The sequence below is a fragment of the Topomyia yanbarensis genome, chromosome 2, assembly GCF_030247195.1.
Source record: "Topomyia yanbarensis strain Yona2022 chromosome 2, ASM3024719v1, whole genome shotgun sequence".
Classification (NCBI taxonomy): Eukaryota; Metazoa; Arthropoda; class Insecta; order Diptera; family Culicidae; genus Topomyia; species Topomyia yanbarensis.
Genome location: NC_080671.1, coordinates 223,933,535 through 223,957,320, shown reverse-complemented (window position 1 = coordinate 223,957,320; position 23,786 = coordinate 223,933,535). Strand labels below are relative to the sequence as shown.

The window sequence follows — 23,786 nt, the reverse complement described above, 5'->3', positions numbered from 1 at the left end:
AATTCTCTTGTTTAATTGCTTAAGGAAATTCCGGACAAACCGATACTGGATAAACACAGTTCATAGCAGTTACACACTTAAAATCTATTACCTACCAGTAGGTAATTTTAATTCGCTGTCCTTATTTCACGGCCGGAAAACAAGGGAGAGGGAATGATTTTTTTTACTCAAAATTAATGGGATGAAGTTTAGTCGGCTTTGGGGAATATCTCATTATTTTTGGATAAATTTGGACATCTCTCTCTTTCGTTTTTCGTTGGAGGAAGTAGGATGCGCAGATTTAAGATTACCTACTGCTAGAAAATTCAAGTTTTCTGTGTAATGCGGATAAATATACACTGTAAAAAAACTTTACCCATTGTATTCAAATTGCCCATTTTCGGAAATTATTCGAGCTGTCAAAAATGGGTATTTTTTGCTGCTAACAATGAGTGCTTTTTATCCATTTCACAACTACTCGATGAGGTAATGTCCATTGACATTTTAATCTTAATAATGAGTGAAAAATCATTAAGAATTATTTTAAGCGAGTTAACCTGCAAACTAAGGTTCGTAGCGGAACCTGCAAATTATCGGCCTGCATCTGATTCCGTGGCGGAAACGGAACATTTCGGCAACGCTCATAAAACAACGGCTGTTTAGACTACTGAGGATGTTACAAATATGCGCCAGTTCGGCATTTTTAGTGCAGCCAAAAGATCCAGCCATCAAAAATATATCCAGTTGGCGATTTTATTTTGTTAAGTTGTTAAAGAGACAATAATGTTAAATGAATGTTAATTTATGTTTTTTTTTAAATTTAGAAATAATTCTATTGGCAGTATTTTTCATTCTGGCGCGATTTTCATGATAGGATATTTTTTACGCATTTTGTTGTAACAATTCTACGAAAAATGATGGGTAAAACATACCCAGGTTGACGTACAAGATCTGTATTCATTTATGGGTACGGTCTCTTTACCCACTTTTATTGAAAATGCATTAGTATTTTATTTTATCAGTGTAGTTCGTCAGTGCTTGTCTTTCCTACCTGATAAACTGTCTTATTTATTGCCATCTTTATTGCGAGCAAACAGAGCCATATATTTATCCAGAAGAAAGCCGAAGAGAGGATTGAAAATAACGAAATGTATGCAAGAGAAGCATGACAATTTTTTGCATATTTTTGTCTTCCTCCAGTAACATGATGCTGCCATTTGCATTGCTGCGTTCTGGCCAGCAATACACGGTGTTGCGGCAAAAATAATTGTTAGTAGTTTTAGAACCACCATATGTTCCACAACACAGTATCAGTTGTCTCTCGCTCAGCCGTATGATAAGAAGATACCTTTCTCATTGCGCTTTACCTATCTATCGTTACACATATAGATGATAAGCAAAAAGGCCTTTTGATTGCCGATCGTATGATCGTGCCACTGAAACTTACTACCTACAGATGTAGAAAATATCAGAGCAGTTAGTCAGTAATAAAACGTTATCGAAAGCAGTCGAGTCTTTCTTAACCGATTTATATTCGTTACATTCTTTCTCGACAATTAAAGAGTTTTGATGTCCACTAAATCGTGCCGCGTGTGATTTGTTCCGCCGATATCACCTCCCGCCGCGTGTGCTAGAAAATTCCCGGTACGTGGACACATCAAAGAACTTGCATGAACAAAGTGGTCCTTCGAACCGGATGTGTCGTGTACTGGTGTTCGGAACAAGTCTCGTGAATATTCCTCGTGGCGGATTGAACGCGAACAATAGTCCATTGTCGAAGCGAAGTGCATGCGGAATAATCGTCATTTTGGACGCTGAGTTGCTGCCCAATTAGTGCTGTTGCTGCCACATGTGGAGAACCGAGGACTGGGTCGACGAATATCGGACGGCGTGTATGTGAGCTGTTCTGTTACCACGGAAATTTGAGGAAAGTACGGTAATTGCATGGTCTGTGGCTTCCCAATTGCATGTGGGGAAGACCGGTGGTTGGGTTGAGAAATAGATGCGATGTTACAAGGAGGAATAATAAAGTTAAGTTGCATGCGGATTTCTATTTTTTGACAACTAAAGATGGTCCCTGTGGGTTAAAAGAAGTCGTCGGTCTTACATTCTGCTGGGTTTTTGGTTGGCTCGTGTTGTTCTTGGGTCGATTCTCCTTTGCTGCTGTCAATTTGGGTGGTCAGTCAATGCTTCTCGCGGTTCTCGTTACGGTTAATAATTCAACTAGCAGGGCGACGGTGTATAGAGAATTAAGTGAAAACTCGGTGAGGTGAGCAGTGCAAACGAACCAACATTGATAAGTGTGTTATTAGTGACGATCAAGTGAAGATGGCACACAGTTTAAGAACACTCCAAAAACGTGAAAAAAGCTTGCGAACCACTATGACAGGAATTGCCGAGTTTGTTGAACATTATACAATCGACGACAGAGATCAAGTTGATGTTCGTTTGCAGTTGCTAGAAAGTGCATTTAGTGAATTCAAAGAAGTGCGAAATTTGATAGAAGCTGAAATGGATGAATTGGAAGATGAAGAAGAACCAGAACTAGACGAGAAGGAAGCAGACCGTTTGGCGAGATTGGAAGCTGCTGAAGAAAGGAGGGATGTAGAGAACGATGAGATTTTACGAGATGCGGAGAATTTATATTGCAGACTCAAGGGATCGCTGCTAAAACATCATATCAAGGACGAGAGTGTCGCTAGCCCTCCCGTTGTTACTGCCTTGGTTTCTGCATATTCGAAGATCAAACTTCCAGAGATTAAATTACCTACCTTTTGTGGTAAACTTCGAGATTGGGTCCCATTTCGAGATGCTTTCCGCAGCCTTATCCATCGGAACGAGAAGCTTACAGACATGGACAGGTTTACGTACTTGCGATCGTCTGTCTCCGGAGAAGCTCTTCAAGCGATTTCATCCATTGAGCTGACAGCAGCCAACTACACCGTGGCTTGGACATCTTTAGAATGACGTTATCAAAATACTAAATTGATTGTCAAGGCGCACCTAGAAGCACTCTTTGGAGTTGCTGGTATGAAGAGAGAGAATTTCGAATCCCTAAACCACGTTCTAAGTGAATTCGATAAGAATCTGCAAATGCACGAAAAACTGGGACAAGAGACAGCTGGCTGGAGTACTATCCTTGTTCACATGCTCTGCGCGAGGTTGGATCCTGTTACTCTTAGATTATGGGAAACACACCACAACTCCAAAGAGGTCTCAGCTTATGAAGATTTGATTACCTTTCTCAGAAATCATTGTGCAATTCTCCAATCTGTTGGAGATAACATTCTCCCACCAATAGCCGATAGCAAAAGGCCACGGTTTGGTGTGAGCCATCCATCAACATCTGGACGTTGTAGCTTCTGTTCAGAACCGTCCCACTCAGCATTCATATGCAAGCGATTCCAAAATTTGAGTGTATCAGAACGTTATGATACGGTACGTAAACATGGTTTATGTGTGAACTGTTTGTCAGGTGGACACCTGGCCCGCAACTGTACAAGAGGTATGTGTCGTAATTGCGGTAGGAGGCATCACACGTTGCTTCATCCGTCAAACGCTTCAGCGAACAGTGGAAATGAAAAACAAAAGTCGAGACGACCCCCAACTGACAATAATCAGCAGACGTTGCAAACTCCGACTCAGAACACAGCCACACCCACACCCACAAACACAAATACACCATCCACCATCAACTTAACAGTTGTCAATCCACATTCGCATAGCACTCACCCAAGGCCTGCCACTGGTCAACCGTTCTCCACCAAGCACACAGTCACACTTCAAGCCTCCAATAAGTCAATTACACGTCAAGTGCTGCTATCAACTGCGCTTGTGCGTGTTAGCGATGCGTATGGAAACACGATTTTGGCCAGAGCATTGCTCGATTCGTGCTCCCAATATTGTTTTGTAACTACTAGCTTCTGTCGGAAGCTCAAATTGAAGGAGTTTTCTGACTACCTGTCTATCCAAGGAATTGGAGGATCGGGAGGTGTGTCTAAGCAAGCTGTGCGTGCAACGATCAATCCACGATTAAACGAAATCTCTAAGTTCCAGGAGGACATACGATTCAATGTTCTTTCAAAACTAACCGTACCATTGCCATGCGAAGATTTCGAAATCTATCAGTGGAATGTACCGAACGAAATCATTTTGGCTGATCCGGATTTCAACAAAGCAGCAGAAATCGACGTGATAATCGGTGCAGAGTACTATCTCGATCTGTTATTGGACGGAAAAAGGAAACTCTGGGAACAAGGACCTACGCTACAAAATACTGTTTTCGGATGGATCGTTTCCGGTCGACTTACCGATTCGACATCTGCTTTGTCAACAGCAGCTGTATATCTGTGTTCGACTACAGCTCTCCAGGACCAAGTGACCAAATTTTGGGAATTGGAATCCTGTCAAGTGAAAAGTACATATTCAATCGAAGAAACACGGTGTAAGGAAATCTTTGAACAAACGACTACAAGAGACGATACAGGGCGTTTCGTAGTGACCCTGCCGAAAAAAGATTATGTCATCCAAAAGCTGGGTGACTCTAAAGCTTCAGCACTTCGACGCTTCATGAGTTTGGAGAGGCGGTTCGCAACGAATCCTGAAATGAAGACCCTGCACTGTGAGTTTATTCGGGAGTACCAGTACATGGGTCATATGCGAAAGGTTGACGATCAAGCCGTGGCACTCGGACCAGTTTATTATTTGCCACACCATGCCGTATTAAAACCGGACAGCACGACGACTAAATTACGTGTCGTTTTCGACGCCTCTTCTCAGACATCCACTGGAATCACACTCAATGACGGTTTAATGGTTGGTCCCGTTGTCCAAGATGACCTGATGTCAATCATAATTCGTTTCCGGATGCATCGTTTGGCACTCGTAGCTGACATAGCCAAGATGTATCGCATGATTAATGTGCAACGATCTGATCAAGGATTGCAACGCATCATCTGGAGAGAATCAGAAAATGATCCAATTCAAACATTTGAATTAACAACCGTTATGTACGGGACCTCAGCAGCACCATACCTTGCCACTCGCTGTTTGCAAAGGCTGGCAGAGGACGGAGACAAATCGCATCCTATAGCTGCTAAGGTTCTTAAAAAGGATTTTTATGTGGATGACATGATCACCGGTGTTAGTAGCGTGAAGGAAGGAAGGAGCTTGATAAGGGAAATGAACAACTTGCTAGACAGCGCTGGATTTATTCTTCGAAAATGGAATTCGAATTGTCAAGAAATCTTAGCAGATCTTCCAGCTGGCCTCCGAGATCATAGAGATATTCTCGAATTAGATTCATCCACATCCACTGTAAAAACTTTGGGGCTTGTGTGGGAACCATGCACAGACTGTTTCCGCTTCGAAGTTCCGAGGTGGAACACATCGGCCATCGTTACCAAACGAGTTATTTTGTCCGACGCATCTAAACTCTTCGATCCGCTTGGACTTGTCGGTCCTGTTACAGTTCAAGCCAAAATATTTATCCAAACGCTGTGGAAGCTAAATTGCAAATGGGATGAACCACTTATGAAGGAATTCCAAGACTTTTGGCAAGAATATAGGCGAAACCTGATCACTCTCGATTCTCTGACTGTGCCGCGATGGGTTGGACCATGCCAAGATTGTGTAAGTGTCGAACTGCACGGCTTTTGTGATGCCTCGGAAAGGGCGTATGGAGCATGCCTTTACCTTCGTTGCGTCTCATCCGACGGATCTGTTGCAGTACGCCTGCTAATGTCAAAGTCAAGAGTCGCTCCACTTGATGAACCAAAGCGAAACAAACGTAAGCAATCAATACCTCGACTGGAACTGTCATCGGCGCTGTTACTCAGTCATCTATTCCAAAGGTTCAGAAGCAACATCCCAACTACTACGATGCCACATTTCTGGACAGATTCCAAAATTGTCCAGTGCTGGTTAGCTTCGTCGCCATCACGTTGGCAAGCCTTCGTTGGGAACACGGTGTCTGAAATACAACATATCACAAGATGCGGCGTTTGGCATCATGTACCTGGTGCTGAAAACCCAGCAGATATTTTATCCCGTGGAATGACTCCAGCTCCAGTATCAGGCAATCTGGTTCGATGGTCCGCTATGGATGCGTCAAGAAACTCCTACGTGGCCTGTGAACGATGATGTTAACTTCTAACAGTTCGAATCAGCCGTTTTAGAAGAGCGTAGTGTAGTATCATTAGCTCTGCAAGCACAACCTCCAAGCGAAATATTCTCCTTATATTCATCGTTCCCAAAACTCGTTCGCATAGTTGCACTCATTCGTCGGTTCCGATATAATGCGACAGAAATCAACAGAAGCAGTAAAATGACTGGGCTGATCAGTACAGAGGAGTATGATAAGGCTGTTATTCATTTAATCCAGCTGTCCCAGCGAGAAAGCTTCAGCCAGGAACTGCTCGATTTGGCAAGAAATGATGAGGTTCGGGAGTCATCAAAAATCTGTTCGCTACGTCCAAGGTTAGTGGACGGCATCATGCGGCCGGCTGAGGGATGCGCCTGTGTCAGATAGTAGAAAACATCCGATGATAATTCACCACAATCATCCTCTTGCAATGTTGATACTCGCCCACTATCACACGAAGCTATACCATGCTGGACAACAGCTACTCATTGCGCGCGTAAGAGAACGGTACTGGCCAACGCGAATTCGGGATTTGGCACGGAAATTGATACATGGCTGCATCTCGTGCTTTCGCGCAAGGCCACGACCTCTAGATCAGTTAATGGCGGACCTACCAGCAGAAAGAGTAACACCAGCACCACCTTTTCTACATGTCGGCGTGGACTACTGTGGACCGTTTTTATTCACCTATGCTAATCGTCGGAGCAGCCCTAAGAAGTGTTTCGTGTCCATATTCGTCTGCCTCGTCACAAAAGCGGTACATCTAGAACTGGTGCAAGATTTGACTACAGAAGCGTTCTTAGCTGCGCTTAAGCGCTTTGTAGCCCGGCGAGGGCATCCAACAGTCATCATGTGTGACAACGCGAAAAACTTTGTGGGAGCCAATCGAGAGCTAGATGAACTACGAAGGCTCTTTGAAGGTCAACAGTTTCAACACGTGATAACGAAAGACACAGCCGTAGAACGGATTGAATTTAAGTTCATCCCTGCTAGAACGCCCAACTTTGGTGGGCTATGGGAAGCTGCCGTAAAGAGCTTCAAAACTGCATTGAAGAAGACAGTCGGACCACGGACACTACTATTCGACGAGTTTCAAACAGTGATAACACAAGTAGAAGCAGTTTTGAACTCTAGACCGATCACACCAATAAGTAACGACCCGAACGACTTTAAAGCCTTGACTCCAGGGCATTTTCTTGTACAACGCCCGTTGACTGCCATTGCAAAGCTTAATTTAGACAGTGTGCCCACAAATCGCTTATCTTCCTGGCAAAGGGCTCAACACTATGTTCAGATGCTGTGGGAGAAAAGGACAACACTCTACTTATCTGATTTACACAATCGGATTAAATGGACGAGACAACGGGATAAAATTGCAGTTGGAACCATGGTACTCCTGATGGATGAACGTTTACCACCAGTCAGATGGCATCTTGGCCGTGTCACCGATATCGTTAGAGGACCAGATAACAACATACGTGTCGTTAATGTTCGCACCCAGGACGGAATCTACAAACGAGGAATTACCAAGATATGCGTTCTTCCTATAAGGGACAACGCGATGTCGACGAATGGCGGGCTGTAGCTCTTTTACGACGGTGCTTCGGCACTAGCGGAGGTCCGCTAGAGACCTCCGCTTTCCAGTTAAGTGTTGTGTTTATAAAGAATTTCAAAAAAGTAATCCTAGTTTCATACTCCATAGTTGCTGTTACGTCACCATTCCGGTGACCCCGGGATGAGTTCTCCTGAAGTCTGTCGTCGAGACACATCGATCTTTACACATCCCCAAATTCTCCATCTCCGAAGTATACAATGCATGTAAGGTGAAGGTCGAATCACGAAGTATATGTGCATGATGTACGGTCCTGTCTACGTTACCCTTTTTACGATGCTGGCCCAGTCGCCAGTGTACTATAGCACCATGCTATCGATTAGTTTTGCGTCCGCCAGCTAGAACCAAGCTAATATTCTTCTCACCGAAGTACAACGACGTCTCAACCAACCTACCAACCAGCCAAGAGGATTGATCACCCTTTTCGATTCAGCATGATATTCGTCAACCAAGGTATTACTCGAGAGTAGGAAACCAGCACGAGCTCTTCATCCATCCATCGTCACCGCTAAGGAAGGCGGCCGCGGAGGCCCGGGGGCCTCCGCTCCAGGCAAGATACTGTAATGTTCATAAATTCATATAAAAAAGCACCCCATCTTTTCCACAGACGAAGGGCACCAGTTCCATCCAAGGCTGTCGATGACAGCCGCTAGACGAGACACCATGCACATCATAGATGGCGAAAATTCCAGCAGTGTGATTCGCCATGAAACCATCTACCGTACCGTTCGTCAGCACAGTGTTTGAGGGCAACACCCATGTCATCCAGGACAGTAAATCCAGACCAACATTCAACCAATAACCACCGTTCCAGAGAAGCAGGAGGCTCACCTAGTGATTGAGTCGGTTTTCAATTGTTTGCAAACGTAAATACCGATAGAAAATAAGATATATTGAATTAGTTAGTGTTAGAAACAACAATGATAGAATTTGATATTGAAATCTCATGGATTTCAAGGCGGCCGGCTATGTTGCGGCAAAAATAATTGTTAGTAGTTTTAGAACCACCATATGTTCCACAACACAGTATCAGTTGTCTTCTCGCTCAGCCGTATGATAAGAAGATACCTTTCTCATTGCGCTTTACCTATCTATCGTTACACATATAGATGATAAGCAAAAAGGCCTTTTGATTGCCGATCGTATGATCGTGCCACTGAAACTTACTACCTACAGATGTAGAAAATATCAGAGCAGTTAGTCAGTAATAAAACGTTATCGAAAGCAGTCGAGTCTTTCTTAACCGATTTATATTCGTTACATTCTTTCTCGACAATTAAAGAGTTTTGATGTCCACTAAATCGTGCCGCGTGTTATTTGTTCCGCCGATATCACCTCCCGCCGCGTGTGCTAGAAAATTCCCGGTACGTGGACACATCAAAGAACTTGCATGAACACACGGTAATGTTAAAAAACTGTACAGTGAAGTTAATTTAAAATTCACTGTTTATGCCATTTATTAGTCTATGTATTTATGTTTTTAAAACGATTTTGAAATTCTCGATTTAGCTTAAGGGGTTACACCACTGTAGAGCACGAAAAAATAGGCTTATTTCGAGAATTTTTTATTGCTCAATAAAAAGGTCAATCGACAGCTTGTTGAATGGGATTTATAACATAAGTATTGAATCAAACAAAGTAATTTTTTCGAGCAATTTCATCACAAGATGGCGGCTCTGCAGCTTTTTTACCTTATGCGGCCATGATTTTTAACCTAGTGCCAAAAACTAAAGTTTTTCTGATTCCCTATGTCAATAGCGACGTACGTAGGATTTTTTCAATATTTTAATTTTACGCGGAATGGCTTTTGAGTGAAAAAACGTCGAAAATGTCATAAATCTTTTGAAATATTTGTATCAGTCGTCCATGGAATAAAAATCTGACATTTTAGCCTGGTGGGGCTTATTATACCATCCTACCCACCTTCTCTACTAACCATGCATATGGAAGACCTACTTTGCTGAAAATGAAGTAATCCAAATTATCAGCACGATTACCCAATCAAAAACAACGTTTAATACCCTCTGTAGGACTGTGCAGAAGATAATCGGTTTGTTTATTTGCTGTTCTCCGTGGAGTTTAACGTGTGAATATTTATTTTTCTGCTTTCAAAATGTGCACGAAAGTCTATCTATAGACGCAACAGGCAATAAATTTACATATTGAATCTGATACTGGATGCAGACAGTGAATCTTCACGATCTCGACGAAATCCGGTGTAAATCATATCTCAAAATTTCTTGGACCAATCGTTTTGAATTTTGCACAGTTTTTCTTCTTCACATTGCCCAGGCTACAAGAGCTTTTTGCAAACTGCTTAATATTATTATTTTACAATAACATGTTAATCATTGTTTTAGCAATAATCGGACTTTGATTTTAAAGTGCTACGAAAAAATCGAAAATCGACCAAAAAATAAAAGCTCCCTTAATTACTTGTAAAATGCTGTGAAAAACAACTGTGCAAATGTATCAACGTTTGGTCCTAAGACAAGACATAACAATAGAGGGGGTCGTTTTTGTTGCAATTTTACGTCAGAATGTTCCAGCTCCTGATTGGTTGATTCTGACTTTTTGCACCGTACGCAATGTTACTGCAGGGATAGCTAAATGATGTTTGGCAGTGTTGCTATATTTATAGAAAAATAATGTAATTACTTTTGACAAATAATGTTATTATCGTTAAAACAGTAAAAATGAATAAATGAATCTAAAATTAGTCAGAAAATGGTTTCATCAAACCTTACTAAACACCCATGACATGGAAAAACGGTGCCCTTTATTAATATAATGGATTCAAGATACAAAATATTGCAGGCGTAAAATAAAAATAACAAGAATCTTTTTTCAATCTTCTTTCGTTTTAAAAAATAGCAACACTGTTCGGAAGATTTCGGCAGGGTGGAAATCTGCGAAAAGAAGAATGTCGAATGATAAACAAGAAGCCGATTGTCACGTCTTGTCTTACACTGTACCAAAACTGAAGCGTTATTCCGAATGATATTCAATATGACCCGGCCCTTTAACATTTGTCAGTTGTGTTTTGGATGACAGCCTTTTGATTTTTGTTGCAAGTTACTTTCCACCCTTGTATGCAAGTATCAAATGATAGACATTCAGAAAATAGAAGCAAAAGTTTCGCATTGCAAAGCAACAACCGATCAAGATTGAAATGTTAACATTAATTTTACAATAACTAAAACGTCGAATTTGATAAGACATCTCCATATTCAGCGTATATACCAAATCAGAAAATCGAAATACTTCCATTATTTCTTAGCATAAATGTCATTGAAAAGTTGAATGAAAGTTGCTCAAAGAACAAGACGATATATATTTGGTTTTAAGCAGAAGATCAGTTCAAATCAAGGAATTGGTTGTACATATATAATTATTATTGAAACAGTTTATTGCATTTTGCAAACGTAATTTATTGTTATTGGTTTTTTAAAAACTACTGATCAAAATAATATATTCTAAAAACATCAAAACACAATCCAAATGCTTGTAACATGCTACCGTAGTATAAAAAATAACCTCACATTGAATTCAAACTTTTGACACTTTGCTTAATATAGTTTCGTTACCAATGTCACCATGACAATCTTGCAGCTTTAGCACCCAGTTAAGCTCAGCCGGAAATGAACCGGAATTCTGGCTGGTTCCAGTTCGTATTCCGACTTCAGTGGCTAATTAGAATCGGTTGTGTTACTGGAGCCAGAATACGAACTGGGACCAGCCAGAAATCCAGTTCATTTCCGGCTGAACCACAACTTTTTTTATCGCTACTCCCCCGGTACGTGAGTCTTCGAAAAAAATTCTTCAGTTAAAACATGTTACGTAACGTCGGTGACTACGAAAGTAAACGAAGGGAGACAATTACGCAGTATTCAAATTTAACGGTAAAAATTTGTTGCCTTCCTTTAGCGGAGAAAGTTATGTCTTATGTGTAATATAACTTGTTTTAGTTTAGTGCTAGGGCGTTTAGTGACAACGGTTTGCCTTGCTCTCTTGGTTCGATCTCGACTATAGGTTCTATCTCTCGATGCTGAATCATGGCAGCTAGCAACGGAATTATTCTTCAATGTGAAATTTACCTAGCAGTACCAGAATATAATATTCGCGCAATCAACGAAGCAGTTTCCGGAATTTGCGTCGGAGTCAGTCGAAACTTTTCATAGTTTGGATTGATACCGTTTCCGAGCTAGTGCTTGTTTAAAGATATTTTTCTGATGAGTCACAATTTGTAATTCCGGACATATTCTCTTGTCTAGTGCGTAATTCTACTGGATCGTTGATCAACTTTTAACAATCGCACCGGGAGGTTGCTGATCTAGCTCAGTGCCTTCAAGTTTTACGGTAAACTTAAAAATTGCTGGGTGACTTGGTTTCTTGCTTGAGCGCAAAAGAGTGGTTTCCTTTCTGCTAACAATGATTAGGTTTGTTCCAGTACACGGAACTCACTCCCTGTTGCTCCGGAACAAAAAATTCTTGCTCCTTTTCACTCCGATTTGCTACCAGAAGAAGGAAAAGAAAAGAAGATAATACAGGAACGATTTTCTCCGGAGTACTTCCAGTTTCTCCTGGTACTGGAACAAACCTATTGCTACCAGTGTTCTCTTGCGGCAACGTTGGTCCATCACAGAATCTCTTACGTTTGCGCGGTGCTGGTGTTTTCTGAAAAGAGGAAATAAATCACTATTACAGCAAGATGGTGAATAGTGGGACGCAATTCTTGAGCGTTTTTTCAAAAAGTCATATCTGCAATGAGTTACTCTCTTTGTTTACTTTCTCTTCTGTTAATAATTCGGTCACTTTAACATTTATCCCTCAAGTCTGGTCATAATATGCTACTTAAAACCACCGTCTTTCGATCTGTACTGTAAAATAAGTGAAAAGCGTTATAGTGACACCGTAAAAATCGAAAGAGAAAGTAAACAAAGAGAGTAACTCATTGCAGATGTCTTTTTGAAAAAATTCTCATGCGTCAAAATATTCGTAAACAGGCGTGTGTCATGAATGCCACCTGTATATTAACCACAATCATAGTACACTCAAAATAGTAAACGTTATGCCTATTGGTTTATAGATTTTTGCACTATTGCGGAAGAATACGTTTACGACACTATTTACTGGCACATAAACCTAATGTGTGTATTTACAAGAAATATTAATCTTACATTCACATTTCATAATTATTAGTGTGTTACTACCACCTATTGTAGCAAAACAACCGTTTTATTGCAATGGCCTGCTCTTACACTACTACTTGTTCAATCTTTGCCCATTGATCATAGTCAGCTAAACACTGTATGAAGGGCCAAAAAGGAGAAAGGTGTCCGTTGGGCAATTCGCTTACTCGAGAGTAATCACTTCGCTTATACGGTCCACGGGAGTGTTTAAGAATCGCCTTCCAATGTTTAGATCTCATGAATCAACCGTAAAGAAAGCCATTGTGTTGTAGAGCCTTCCCAATAGGTGGGGAGAAGAGCCCGCCCTTTATCCACGAAATGTTATCGGCAGAAAGTTGGCATTTCCACTCTCCCTGTCCAAATCGTTTCAATCGGGTGCTCTGGTGGTCCCTCCCAGTCCCAATATATTGTTATGTTGGTAGTGGTACATGTAATATGATTTGGTTTGAAAATTATCAAAATTGTATACATACGCTTGTGATTCACATTTCATAATTATTAGGCACATAAAACCCCATTCTATAACAATATGCACATATAACTTATGTGTGTGCATACATAGTTTATACAATTGACACATAGAAGGTATGTGTGCGCGCGATAACAATAGCATTTCTTCTTCATATGAATTTTAAGCGGTTTGAAACAAATAGAATTAACGTTTGGATTTTTTAGTGTACTTTTGTGCAGAGAATATTGTAACAACATAACGATAAAGTCAAAGTAACACCTTTCCGATCCGCTTTGGCAACGGTTCCGTACCGTGCACGAATGCCAATATTATTTCACACGCTTCAAATGTGAGCACACTTGTCCGGGACGGTGCCGTGCCGGACAAGTGTGAATGCTCGCTTTTGATTTGTATGAAAGAATATTGGTGTCCGAGCACGGAACTGAAACGGATCGGATAAGTGTAAATAGTGCTTAATGCTATAAATTGAACCCTTCCATAATAAAATTGAAATACCTGCGTCAGATTGTTTAATTGATTGTACATTTCCAAAGGTAATCAGCATTGTGGCGCAATGTAGTTCAGCCGCCATGGTCATCGGGATAGAACCAAAGCAGATCGAACATTGGCTCCTCATGTTGCATATCATGCGATCCGTCTAGCTCTCGAATCTGATTCAGGGACTAAGACGGCTATGTGAAACCAGTAGATTTGGCCATCACCTAGTGCCGGTCGCGTGGAAATTTTCCAAACCTTGGGATAGGAATACCTGTAACTACAATCTCTCGGGACTCGTGGTTCCTAGGGCTGTGATTCCCGTACGATATTGAATCGTTAGTGCCACCATTTCACCAGAATAATAGTTTCGATCAACATAGTCATCAATTGACAGCTATTTGGCATCCATCCTAAAAAAATATGATCGTGAAACTAGCTGTGCACAAACTTACGAAACATTTTACCTATTGTATACTTCACTCCCTTTCCAGTACTCCCTTTTTGCCTTGCATACTATGGCTTTGACCAGTTATTTGCACTAAATAACGGCTATTCCCTGTATGTTGAAAGACACCATGTCAGTGGCATTGCTCGAAAATATGCAAATAAATCCTTTGATCCGGACGCTAGTTTCTCTCCCAATACCAGGAAATCAGCTCCAAAGCAATTTTTCTAGGGTACGTTAGTCTTGAAGATGACAAGCAGCAGTATTTTCACGTTTTGATGTCGCGAACTGACTTTTTGCGACTGCACAGAAACAATGAAAAAACTTATCTCGCAAACGCATGAAGCGCTTCAAATGACTGTCTTTCGAGCCAGCCCAAACACTGGAAACAGATGAAACACGAATGATCAACTACTGTTAGTTGAGATGATAATAATAAGCACCATCGTTTACTTTTTTGGGTGCAAATAATTCATATGGCGTTATGTCTATCCTTCGAATATCACAGACTGTTCATTCCAATACAGACATGAAGTCATTCGATCTTGAATCCACCATTTTTTAGATGATTGCCATTCGAAATCGTCAACATTGAGTTTTTATGTCGTTCAAATGACAAATCATATGCTATATCGCAACAATTTTTGTTCAGTGTAGGTTTGGTCCAGTACAGAGATGCCAGATTTGCAGACAAGTCTGCAAATTCGCAGACTTTTAATTTAAGCTGCAGATTTTTCGATGACGCAGATATTTGCAGATTTTCTAGTTTGGTTGCAGATATTTGCAGATTTTTTAGTTTTGTTGCAGATATTTGCAGATTTTTGAATATAGAGGCTTTTGGTTACACTAGCTTTCCTGACATTTTTTGTTCTTCCCAGACTTTTAAAATTATTATTGCAGACATTTGAAAAAAGTACCTGGCATCTCTGGTCCAGTAGATTTTGAGTTATAGTGTATACCGCAAAACAAGTTTTCGATGTGGCGCCTGACTGAAAAGACAAACAATCTTTGTATTGAAAATACCTGCCGATAATATTTTACACAACCCCCCTTAAGTTCCGACACGATTTAGGCGATTTTTCCGTATTCAACTTTTTTCTGTTCTATCATTAAGAATTAAACCAAAATTTGTACTTCAGCGGAAATGCAAATCGTTCAAGATATGTTAGAAAAGTATAAATTACAAAACAATATAAGCAAGCTCCGATAACATTTAAATAACGATCAAAATGAGAATATTTGTAGCAGCTTGTTTGCCGTCATATTTAAAAGTGTTACTTAGGCTATATGGCATGGCTTCATTTACAATTTTTATTCAATCTTAGTTTTGAGCTACTTCGAAAGCAGTAAAAATATAAATAAACTTCCACTTGCTTGTTGTGTTTCTTGTGAGAATATATAACTAGAAAAGGGTACAAATTGTGATTATATATTCATTTCTTTTAATCTTGTTAACATAACTAAAAAATTGTGAGCGAATTAAACTTCACTCATTTTGATAGCCGTAGGTAAACTAACAATTGAAAACAATTTTCATCTCTGAATCCAATTATAAAATGTCGTTCGACGGTTTGTTTCAAAATGATTCGACTTCTGCTAACCTGCAATATAACTCTTCGATGTGGCGTTTTGAAATGAGCGTGTAGCACCTTCTAGATATAGGACGTTAAAGAATATTAACAAAAATTGCATTTAAAATTCGATTACACCTGTTTTTCGTACGGGATAAAACTTGCTTACTTGCTCTCATATGCTTTGTGTGCAACATGGGCCATGATAATGCAGATAAAGGTCAAAAAGTTGATTTAAATTATTGAGATGTATGCAAGAGGAACATAGCGGCCTTTTACACTGTTTTCGTTTGGTTTCAGGATGCAGCCATTTCTGCAATGACAGGTACTAACGTCTTAGGCCGGACTAAACTCAGGCCTAAAATCAAAGATAGTACCGTGTGGCGGTACCAACTAATTTCAAGCTTACCGCTATAGAAGAAGCAATTTTAATGGCAAAATATGGCATTCCCAGTAGCAAAATATTATCAATGAAAGACTTCAAAATAATTGCAACATTTTTGGAAAAAGCACGATGTTTACATCACTTCATTTGAAGAGCTATTATCCCGCTCATCCGCACAGGTCACGTTGAATAAAACCCATATTGGATACATCATTAAGGTACCCCAAATATCAAATACCTTATATGAATACAACTACGTCGATTCCATAATTAAAAATAATAAGCGCATATTCCTAAACCATAATTATGTAGTGCGAAATGCCACGCATATATATGAATTAACACATCCATGCGAAGATCAAAACAATATCTACCTTTGTGAAAATTCATTACTAACTCAAGCCACTGAATGTGTACACAAACTAATTCAAGGACTACACTCCAGCTGCCTCTTTGAAATAGTGTATACAAAGGGTCTCATCAAACGGATAAACGAAGGCACCATTCTAATAAACGACGCTACGGTAGAATTATCATCCAATTGCAGCAATACAAGTCAACTCATCAGCGGATCATTTTTGATCAAATTCGAAGAATGTAACCTGTTCATCGACGGTGAACTATTTTCAAATCTAGAAGCACTCATCCCTGGAAAATCATACCACCCTACAACTGGCTTAATAGTAATAGAGATCAACACATTGGACAGCCCACCTGCAGAATTCCTTCAAAATCTCACCCTGGAACACCGTGAGCGACTACGAACAATTAATCTTCAGAACAACTCATTGAATTGGAAAATCAACCTGTTTGGATCACTAGGAGGATTTTGGGTAATTTCCATAACTATCGCAATTGGAATATTTTGCTATCGAGGGATTCCATGAGAAACCAGCCGACCGCAAAATATGACCATCGTCGATTCGAACGAAACTTTGCAGGTGTGTTCGCTGTATGACTCTCCATGATATTCTCTGGCAATTGGAATATTTTGATACAAGAGTAATTTTTCAAAAGGGCGTAAACGTTTCTACATGTATGAATTTCATTTTTTTTTTGTTCGATTACTGTATTTTATACAGCAAAACTATCTGAGAACAAGTTACAGGGAATAAATACTTCTGCCCGAAAAAAAATATACACTGAAAAAATGTGTCATTTTTCAAAAAAACAAAAAATTTAAATTGCGAAAAAACCCATTTTTAAAATTTTTTATATTTTATTACCAAAAACCTAAAGAGAAAGGAAACATTTTGAATGTGATTGCATGATGGAGAAAAAATCGGTAAAAAAGTTTATCTAACAATAACTTCGTACATGTTGTTAAATTTCATACTAATTGACATACAAAATTGTAATTTTATTACAGAATATAATTCTAAGCACCATTTAAAATCAAAATGCGTTTAACAAAAATCTTCCAAAATGCGATAGTTTTCGAGATATTTGAAATTTTGCTACTTCAAAAACAATTAATTGTGTAATTATGCTCTTTTTACAAGTTATTCGCGTTACCCCATCAAAAAATGTCAAAAATTTAATGTTTATCGTTTTAAAGACGTGAAAGCAACCTTTTTAGTGTATTTAGATCATGGGGAAGCTTTCAATAAAAAAGTTTTCCTAACAACAACTTTTGACATTTTTTTATAATTCTTACTATTTGCAGTCAAAAATACAATTTTCTTTTTGAATATGGTTCTAAACGCCATTTTAAATCGAAATGCTCTTAACCAAAATTTTCTAAAAGTTCTGTTCTAGTTCTCGAGATACTTTAACTTTTGTTTTAACAACACAATTATTTTGTTTCATTACGACCTTTTCATAAGTTAGTCGCGTTTCTCCATCAACAATAATAGGTTTTTCAAAAGGCCCGTAAACTTTCGTGCAACTTTTTTCTTTGGCATCAAGGCGATATTGTAAACCATTTGAAAGTTACGGCTTTTAGACGGGTCGTCTTTCCTTCCGGCGGCGTAACGGTGCCGGGTTCAAATTTCGTCCGATAATGCGCGCGTGTGGCTTTCGTTCCTTCTTCCTTCTCTCGTTCGTCGTTGGCTGTGCGAAATAGATAAGATTGCCGTCTGGCTATTGCAAACGGGATCATTAGCACATGGTATGGGTCAATGGCACTTAACTCTGAGCACATTTACCTTCTTCTGTAGCTTTTTGCACAAACTTTCCTACGCACGCACTCTCGACTTGCTTAACTTTGAATTCTACTTGCACGGGAGAAACAAGAATAATTAGCCTACCATTCAAATACGATCACGTCACTTTACCAACTTTGATCAAACGAAACAGGACACACTACGCGCACTTTCTCTGCGTTTGGCGGACTGGGACGAAATGGGCTAGCAGCGTTAATCCTCAGACTAAGGATGGTAATTTCGTACGAACTTACAGGAAGCGCGTATTTTCCCGCAAATTTCTTCGGACATGTTCGGAAATCAACGACCCTACTAGCTGTTTTATTCTGTCAGCTAACCTTAGGCTCTATCTGTCCCTTTCCATCATGCATTCCAAACGAAGGATCGTCATGGTTTTCGTCTTCAGGAGAATCTCAACAGGCAATTTAATTTCTTCCCCTCGCGGAGAGGAGTATTTGCTAGGGTGTTGCGCACGAGTCGATCAACGGTAGGTTGTCTAACTCTTGGCGCAAACAAATCAGACTGGTTCTACTAAATTTGAAAAATATTGCTGAATATGACATGACCGCTACATAACACCAGGCTTGTTTTACGAAAATTTGGTGTTAGGGATAATACCAAATTTTCGTAAGGGACAATTTTACGAAAATGACTAACAATAGAAAAAAAATTAAAACTACTATTTACAAAATTTTATGTACAACTAATCCTATGTTCGCCTTTAATACAGAAATACTGATGGATTTGACATTTCCCCTGCTGCGCTCCGGTAGTTCAGATATATAACACTCAAAGACTGCAACAAATCCCAAAATACTGGCATTGATATCAAAATATTGAAATTTTAGATCAAGCCGAAACCCCAACACTACAAAATACACTGAGTTTCTTACGACTCTCAATGCATCATAATTCCCAATGTAACTTCATGAATACTGCAAGAAACAGGTTTATTGAGTTCCAGAACTACTCCAATCCTTATGTTGGAAATGTATCCCTTACCGCACAGTTTTGTCTTTTGAAAGCACCTCAGAGCTCTTCCCTGAATAAACACTTTCTACTAGACAAAACGCAGAACTGAACTTCATAATTTCCTTTGCAGTGACTCGAACGCCGAAATAGTTCAGCTAGTGAGAAATCTGCACATAATTCCTCCGAAAATATCCCCCGAAAATATCTCCCGAAAATCCCCCGAAAATATCCCCCGAAAATCCCCCGAAAATATCCCCCGAAAATCTCCCAAAAATCCCCCGAAAATATCCCACGAAACAATCATTTTAGTTATGTATTAACGCCGGATGTATTCCGACAATACGAACACATACCCTAAAATGACCATATATCCCATAAATCCATCTTACGTTACATTTCCTATGTCGAAAACTTTAGACAAAATCGAAATGCAACGAAAATGAAAAAGTACCCAACCCTATTAAAGCTCCCATAAACTCACGCATACACTGAACTACCAACCCGCAACGAAGAGAAACGTCAAACTGAAAAATATCATAAGTGATGTGTTGTGCTGTGCTGTGACGGAATTGTACATTATCCAGGTAAATTATCAAATAATTACATTAAATGGCTCCAAAATGTACCGAAAAAGCGTTTCCGAAAGACGGATTGCGTATTGGAAGATTAGTCAACTAATTTTCGTTGTTTTTATTGTATTCTCAGGCTGAAACGGACCAACAAAAACAACAAAAACAAACCTCATTCGGATGAGAGGTTGGGATAAGTTCGGCACGGTACTGGACGGTATCGGACGACGAATTGTGGACATTTGAAGCGGACTATGGGTGAGTTTAAATGCTCTTTAATGTTTGCCAGCCCGGCTGACAAAACTTTTGGTAAATTTCAGAATTGAGAGATGTCGCCTGTCGACTAATAGCTGCGGATGTGACGGCAAATCGGACTACGTTTACAACCCCTGTCGTATCTTTTCCATGATTAGAAAAATCGATCCTGTCCTACCTAACCTTGCAATGGACGATTCAAAATAATTCATAGTCACAGATATTCCCTGATTAAACACCATATCAGTGCTAACACTAGCCTGAGCTTAGAATTGATAAATTTATAATGTTCATTGTTCTTCCATTGTGTTCGCGATTCTGGTAAAACCGTATATCAAAGTTTGTAGAATTACTTGGACCAATAATACTTTCATTAGACACCATTATGAACCTCATACTTGACCTCATATTAATCCGGGTTTGAATATGAGTTAATTCATGAGGCTGTTTAACATATAGGGTTCCGGAATTCGCGGAGCGCACCATGTTTTAAAATGCAAGCGAATTCATCTTAGAGCTTCAGGTGGTCTCCTGTATATAGATGACGCAACTGTCGTAGGGATTAAAATAGGTTTGTTCCTGTACTACGGCACGCAAAATACGCAACGTGTTCTTAATGGCGTGTTTGCTAAGAATCGGTAGACAGACTCGGTTGATTATTGGAATTATTACTTTACATGTAATGTGGTATGGAATTCACGTATTATTGTGAATGTGAATTGTATGGAATTCACGTGATCATATGTTATCTATACCCAACAAACAACGAAAGCTGAACAAGCCATTACGAGGGAATAAACTGAACAATCCAGTTTAGGGAATTAGCCATAATCCAGCTAAATTGTTGGGTATGCTTGGTGAATACCGAAATGGTTCTAGGCGTTTTCTGAATGACCCTTGAACTAAATCGAGTAATTTTTAGTTGTGAGAAGCGAGTTAAGCTACCATTGATTACTATAACACTTTTCAATTTCCCCTAGTTTGATATTAATTAAAATAATTCAATAATAAAATTGTCCAATATAGTAGGAAAGAATTATATCGAATATGCAGTCAGTCTGGTCAATTTTTATTTACATTGAAACAAGTTCTTGCATTGAACCCCTCATATTTCAAGTCACGGATTTTCGTTCTCTTGTTACAAGGATATCCAAAAAAGGTAATTTTCTTTTTTCTTCGTGTGTGAACATAATACGTTAATGGATGTTGAAGTTTACATTCGGTTTTTATATTCTAATATATTTGAAGCGAGTTTTACGAAGCATGTTCTGTCTTTTCGACTTTTATTTTCGGTTGCTCAAATATAATGCAAGAATACCATAAACGTATCTCCAGCAGCGTTCCGGTAACACCTTTCTCCTTCAAACATTCTTCTAAGTTTGGTGATTTTTAAGCATAGATTAAAATGGCATTGAGTCATAACGTTCGAAAGGTGCTGTGTCATAATGTCCCGAATATTGTGACACACATTCGATTTCGGTTCTTATGTCGCAGTCAACATTCTTAACAAACATTAAAGCTGTGTTATAAAGTCCCAGGTTATATGAATTAGAAGGGTGGGAAAAATAGCAGCACTAAAAACCAACAGCAAGTAAGCTAAACTCACAAGTATTTCAAATCGCCTGCGAGTAAGCCTAAAGCTCTGGATAAGAAAATTGAGTATGTCTCTGAATTTCAGTCGTCCAAACACGGTTTCGTCTATAGGTAAGGAAGTCCGAAAACGCGAAATCGCAATAGGGATCTTTAATTTGGAAAAATTGTGTCAGTTTTTCATATGTATGGATAGCGGGTGTCCTTATGAGTTCACTCATATCATTTTTAAACCTTAATTATTATTTTCTGATTTTTAAAATAAAAAATACCAAATTAAATTCAGCCAACCAACTGACAGTTGTCCTATTACATGACGTATCTGATAATATCTCGTTCGCCTCATTGCTAACCGGGACAGCACACTCATAAAGATCCCTATTGCGCTACTGCTGGGCAGTGGCATATCAGATGATATGAGGTTCCATAGACGTATTTCTGCTTGGAATACTGTATCTAGCTAGTGAGTGAGAATGTTCCAATCTAATTTCACGGTAGTAGACACCAGCACCAGCACGTCCATCCATCAGAGAACAGTCAGTGTAACAGACCACTTGCGTTTATTGTTGTCTCTCCATATTGAGTTTTTGTCGCCTGGTCTCACGAACACTTCTGCCGCTTCCTGGTTGAAAACAATCCCATTTGATTTTGCCGTCTTTATTATTTTCCACCAGCTAGTGATGTTGTGTTTGTGTCATGTGACGTGTACGTACATGAGCCGTAGAAAAGTCTATAGCCAAACAACACCTCCTTTCGAGAGGGAATCTTCACATATAATAGGTTTGTTCCAGTACACGGAAGTCACTCCGGAGTAAACAGGAGCAAAAAATCTTTGCTCCTTTTTACTCCGGTTTGCTACCAGAAGAAGAAAAAAGAGAAGAAGAGAGTACAGGAACGATTTTCTCCGGAGTACTTCCAGTTTCTCCTGGTACTGGAACAGACCTAATGTCTTGTAAGTTCATTTGACAATCAATTGTTGAAGAAATGGCTATTCTTAATGAAAACGGCTGCTGGGTTTGCCAATAACGTTGTCAATTGAAATTTCAAAAAACGGTATAAATCTGTGTTGTGCATTTGAAATCTGTATTAAATCTATATTCTGTATCAGGTCTGTATCTGCGCTTGAAATCTGTATATCATCTTCATCCCATGTAACCATTTGTGACCATAGTTATGTATGACTGCTAGCAAGATCAACATAGTTACTGTTCCAAAGCCCAGTAACCTGCAGTATGTATGCACATGATAGTGCTTCTTGTTTTAGGTGTATGTGTAATGATTTGATATTTAGAAGCACTAGTCAACGCCATAAGCACCAATCTTTGCAGATGGTTTAGTTTTGACTGGATCGTCATCATAACTTCCCTATACCACCACACAATGCATCCGTATGACAGTATTGAACGTACAATTGTCGTGTAAATCCAATAGATGTATTTAGGTTTGACATCCCAGTTCGTCTGCACTGACCGAAGGCCATGCACGCTTTCTTGACTCTGAGCTCAATGTGAGCAGACCAATTTATTTTGGAATCCAATATAACTCCAACGTATTCGACTTGATCTGCACGCAGCAGCTCAGAATCAAAGAACTTGTGACGAATGAATCAATTTAAAGTCACATAAATAAAAAAAAAGAATCAAAAAACTGCAAGGAACGAACCCCGGTTATTATACGCTTCTTCGTGAAAAGAACCATTGAAATTTTGTTTGGGTTATCTGATAATATAACTTGTCGACACCACTGTTTGACAGCTCTTAATGCTTGTTGCATTAAGTCAAAGATTGTTCCGATGCAAAGCCCAGTAATTAGTATTTGGCAATCGTCAGCAAACCCGAAGGTTGGAACTCTAAGCTCATTGAGTTTATTCAACAAGCCGTCGGCAACCAGGTTCCATAGCAAAGGTGTCAGAACGACACCCTGAGGACAACCGCAAATATTTAAATTCCGTATCTCAGCCTGTCGCAGTGACGAGCAAATA

General features: G+C 39.5%; 1 protein-coding gene and 2 long non-coding RNA genes across 3 annotated transcripts; 2 read left to right on the top strand and 1 right to left on the bottom strand.

Annotated features, from left to right (window-relative positions):
• Positions 1–3,486: 3,486 nt before the first annotated feature.
• LOC131680098 (uncharacterized) lies at positions 3,487–6,120 on the top strand. The gene has a single exon (XM_058960819.1). The coding sequence runs from the start codon at positions 3,487–3,489 to the stop codon at positions 6,118–6,120; it is 2,634 nt and encodes an 877-aa protein (XP_058816802.1).
• Positions 6,121–11,194: 5,074 nt separating this feature from the next.
• Positions 11,195–14,965, bottom strand: LOC131682929 (uncharacterized). The gene is made up of 3 exons (XR_009304272.1): positions 14,339–14,965; positions 13,893–14,284; positions 11,195–12,410 (listed from the first exon to the last, which is right to left on the bottom strand). It is a non-coding gene; the product is annotated as an uncharacterized LOC131682929 (long non-coding RNA).
• Positions 14,966–19,842: 4,877 nt separating this feature from the next.
• Positions 19,843–21,271, top strand: LOC131682928 (uncharacterized). The gene is made up of 3 exons (XR_009304271.1): positions 19,843–19,975; positions 20,097–20,218; positions 20,281–21,271. It is a non-coding gene; the product is annotated as an uncharacterized LOC131682928 (long non-coding RNA).
• Positions 21,272–23,786: the final 2,515 nt, after the last annotated feature.

Excerpts from the sequence above, each read along its gene's own strand:
- LOC131680098 (XM_058960819.1), top strand. The coding sequence starts at position 3,487 with ATGTGTCGTAATTGCGGTAGGAGGCATCACACGTTGCTTCATCCGTCA.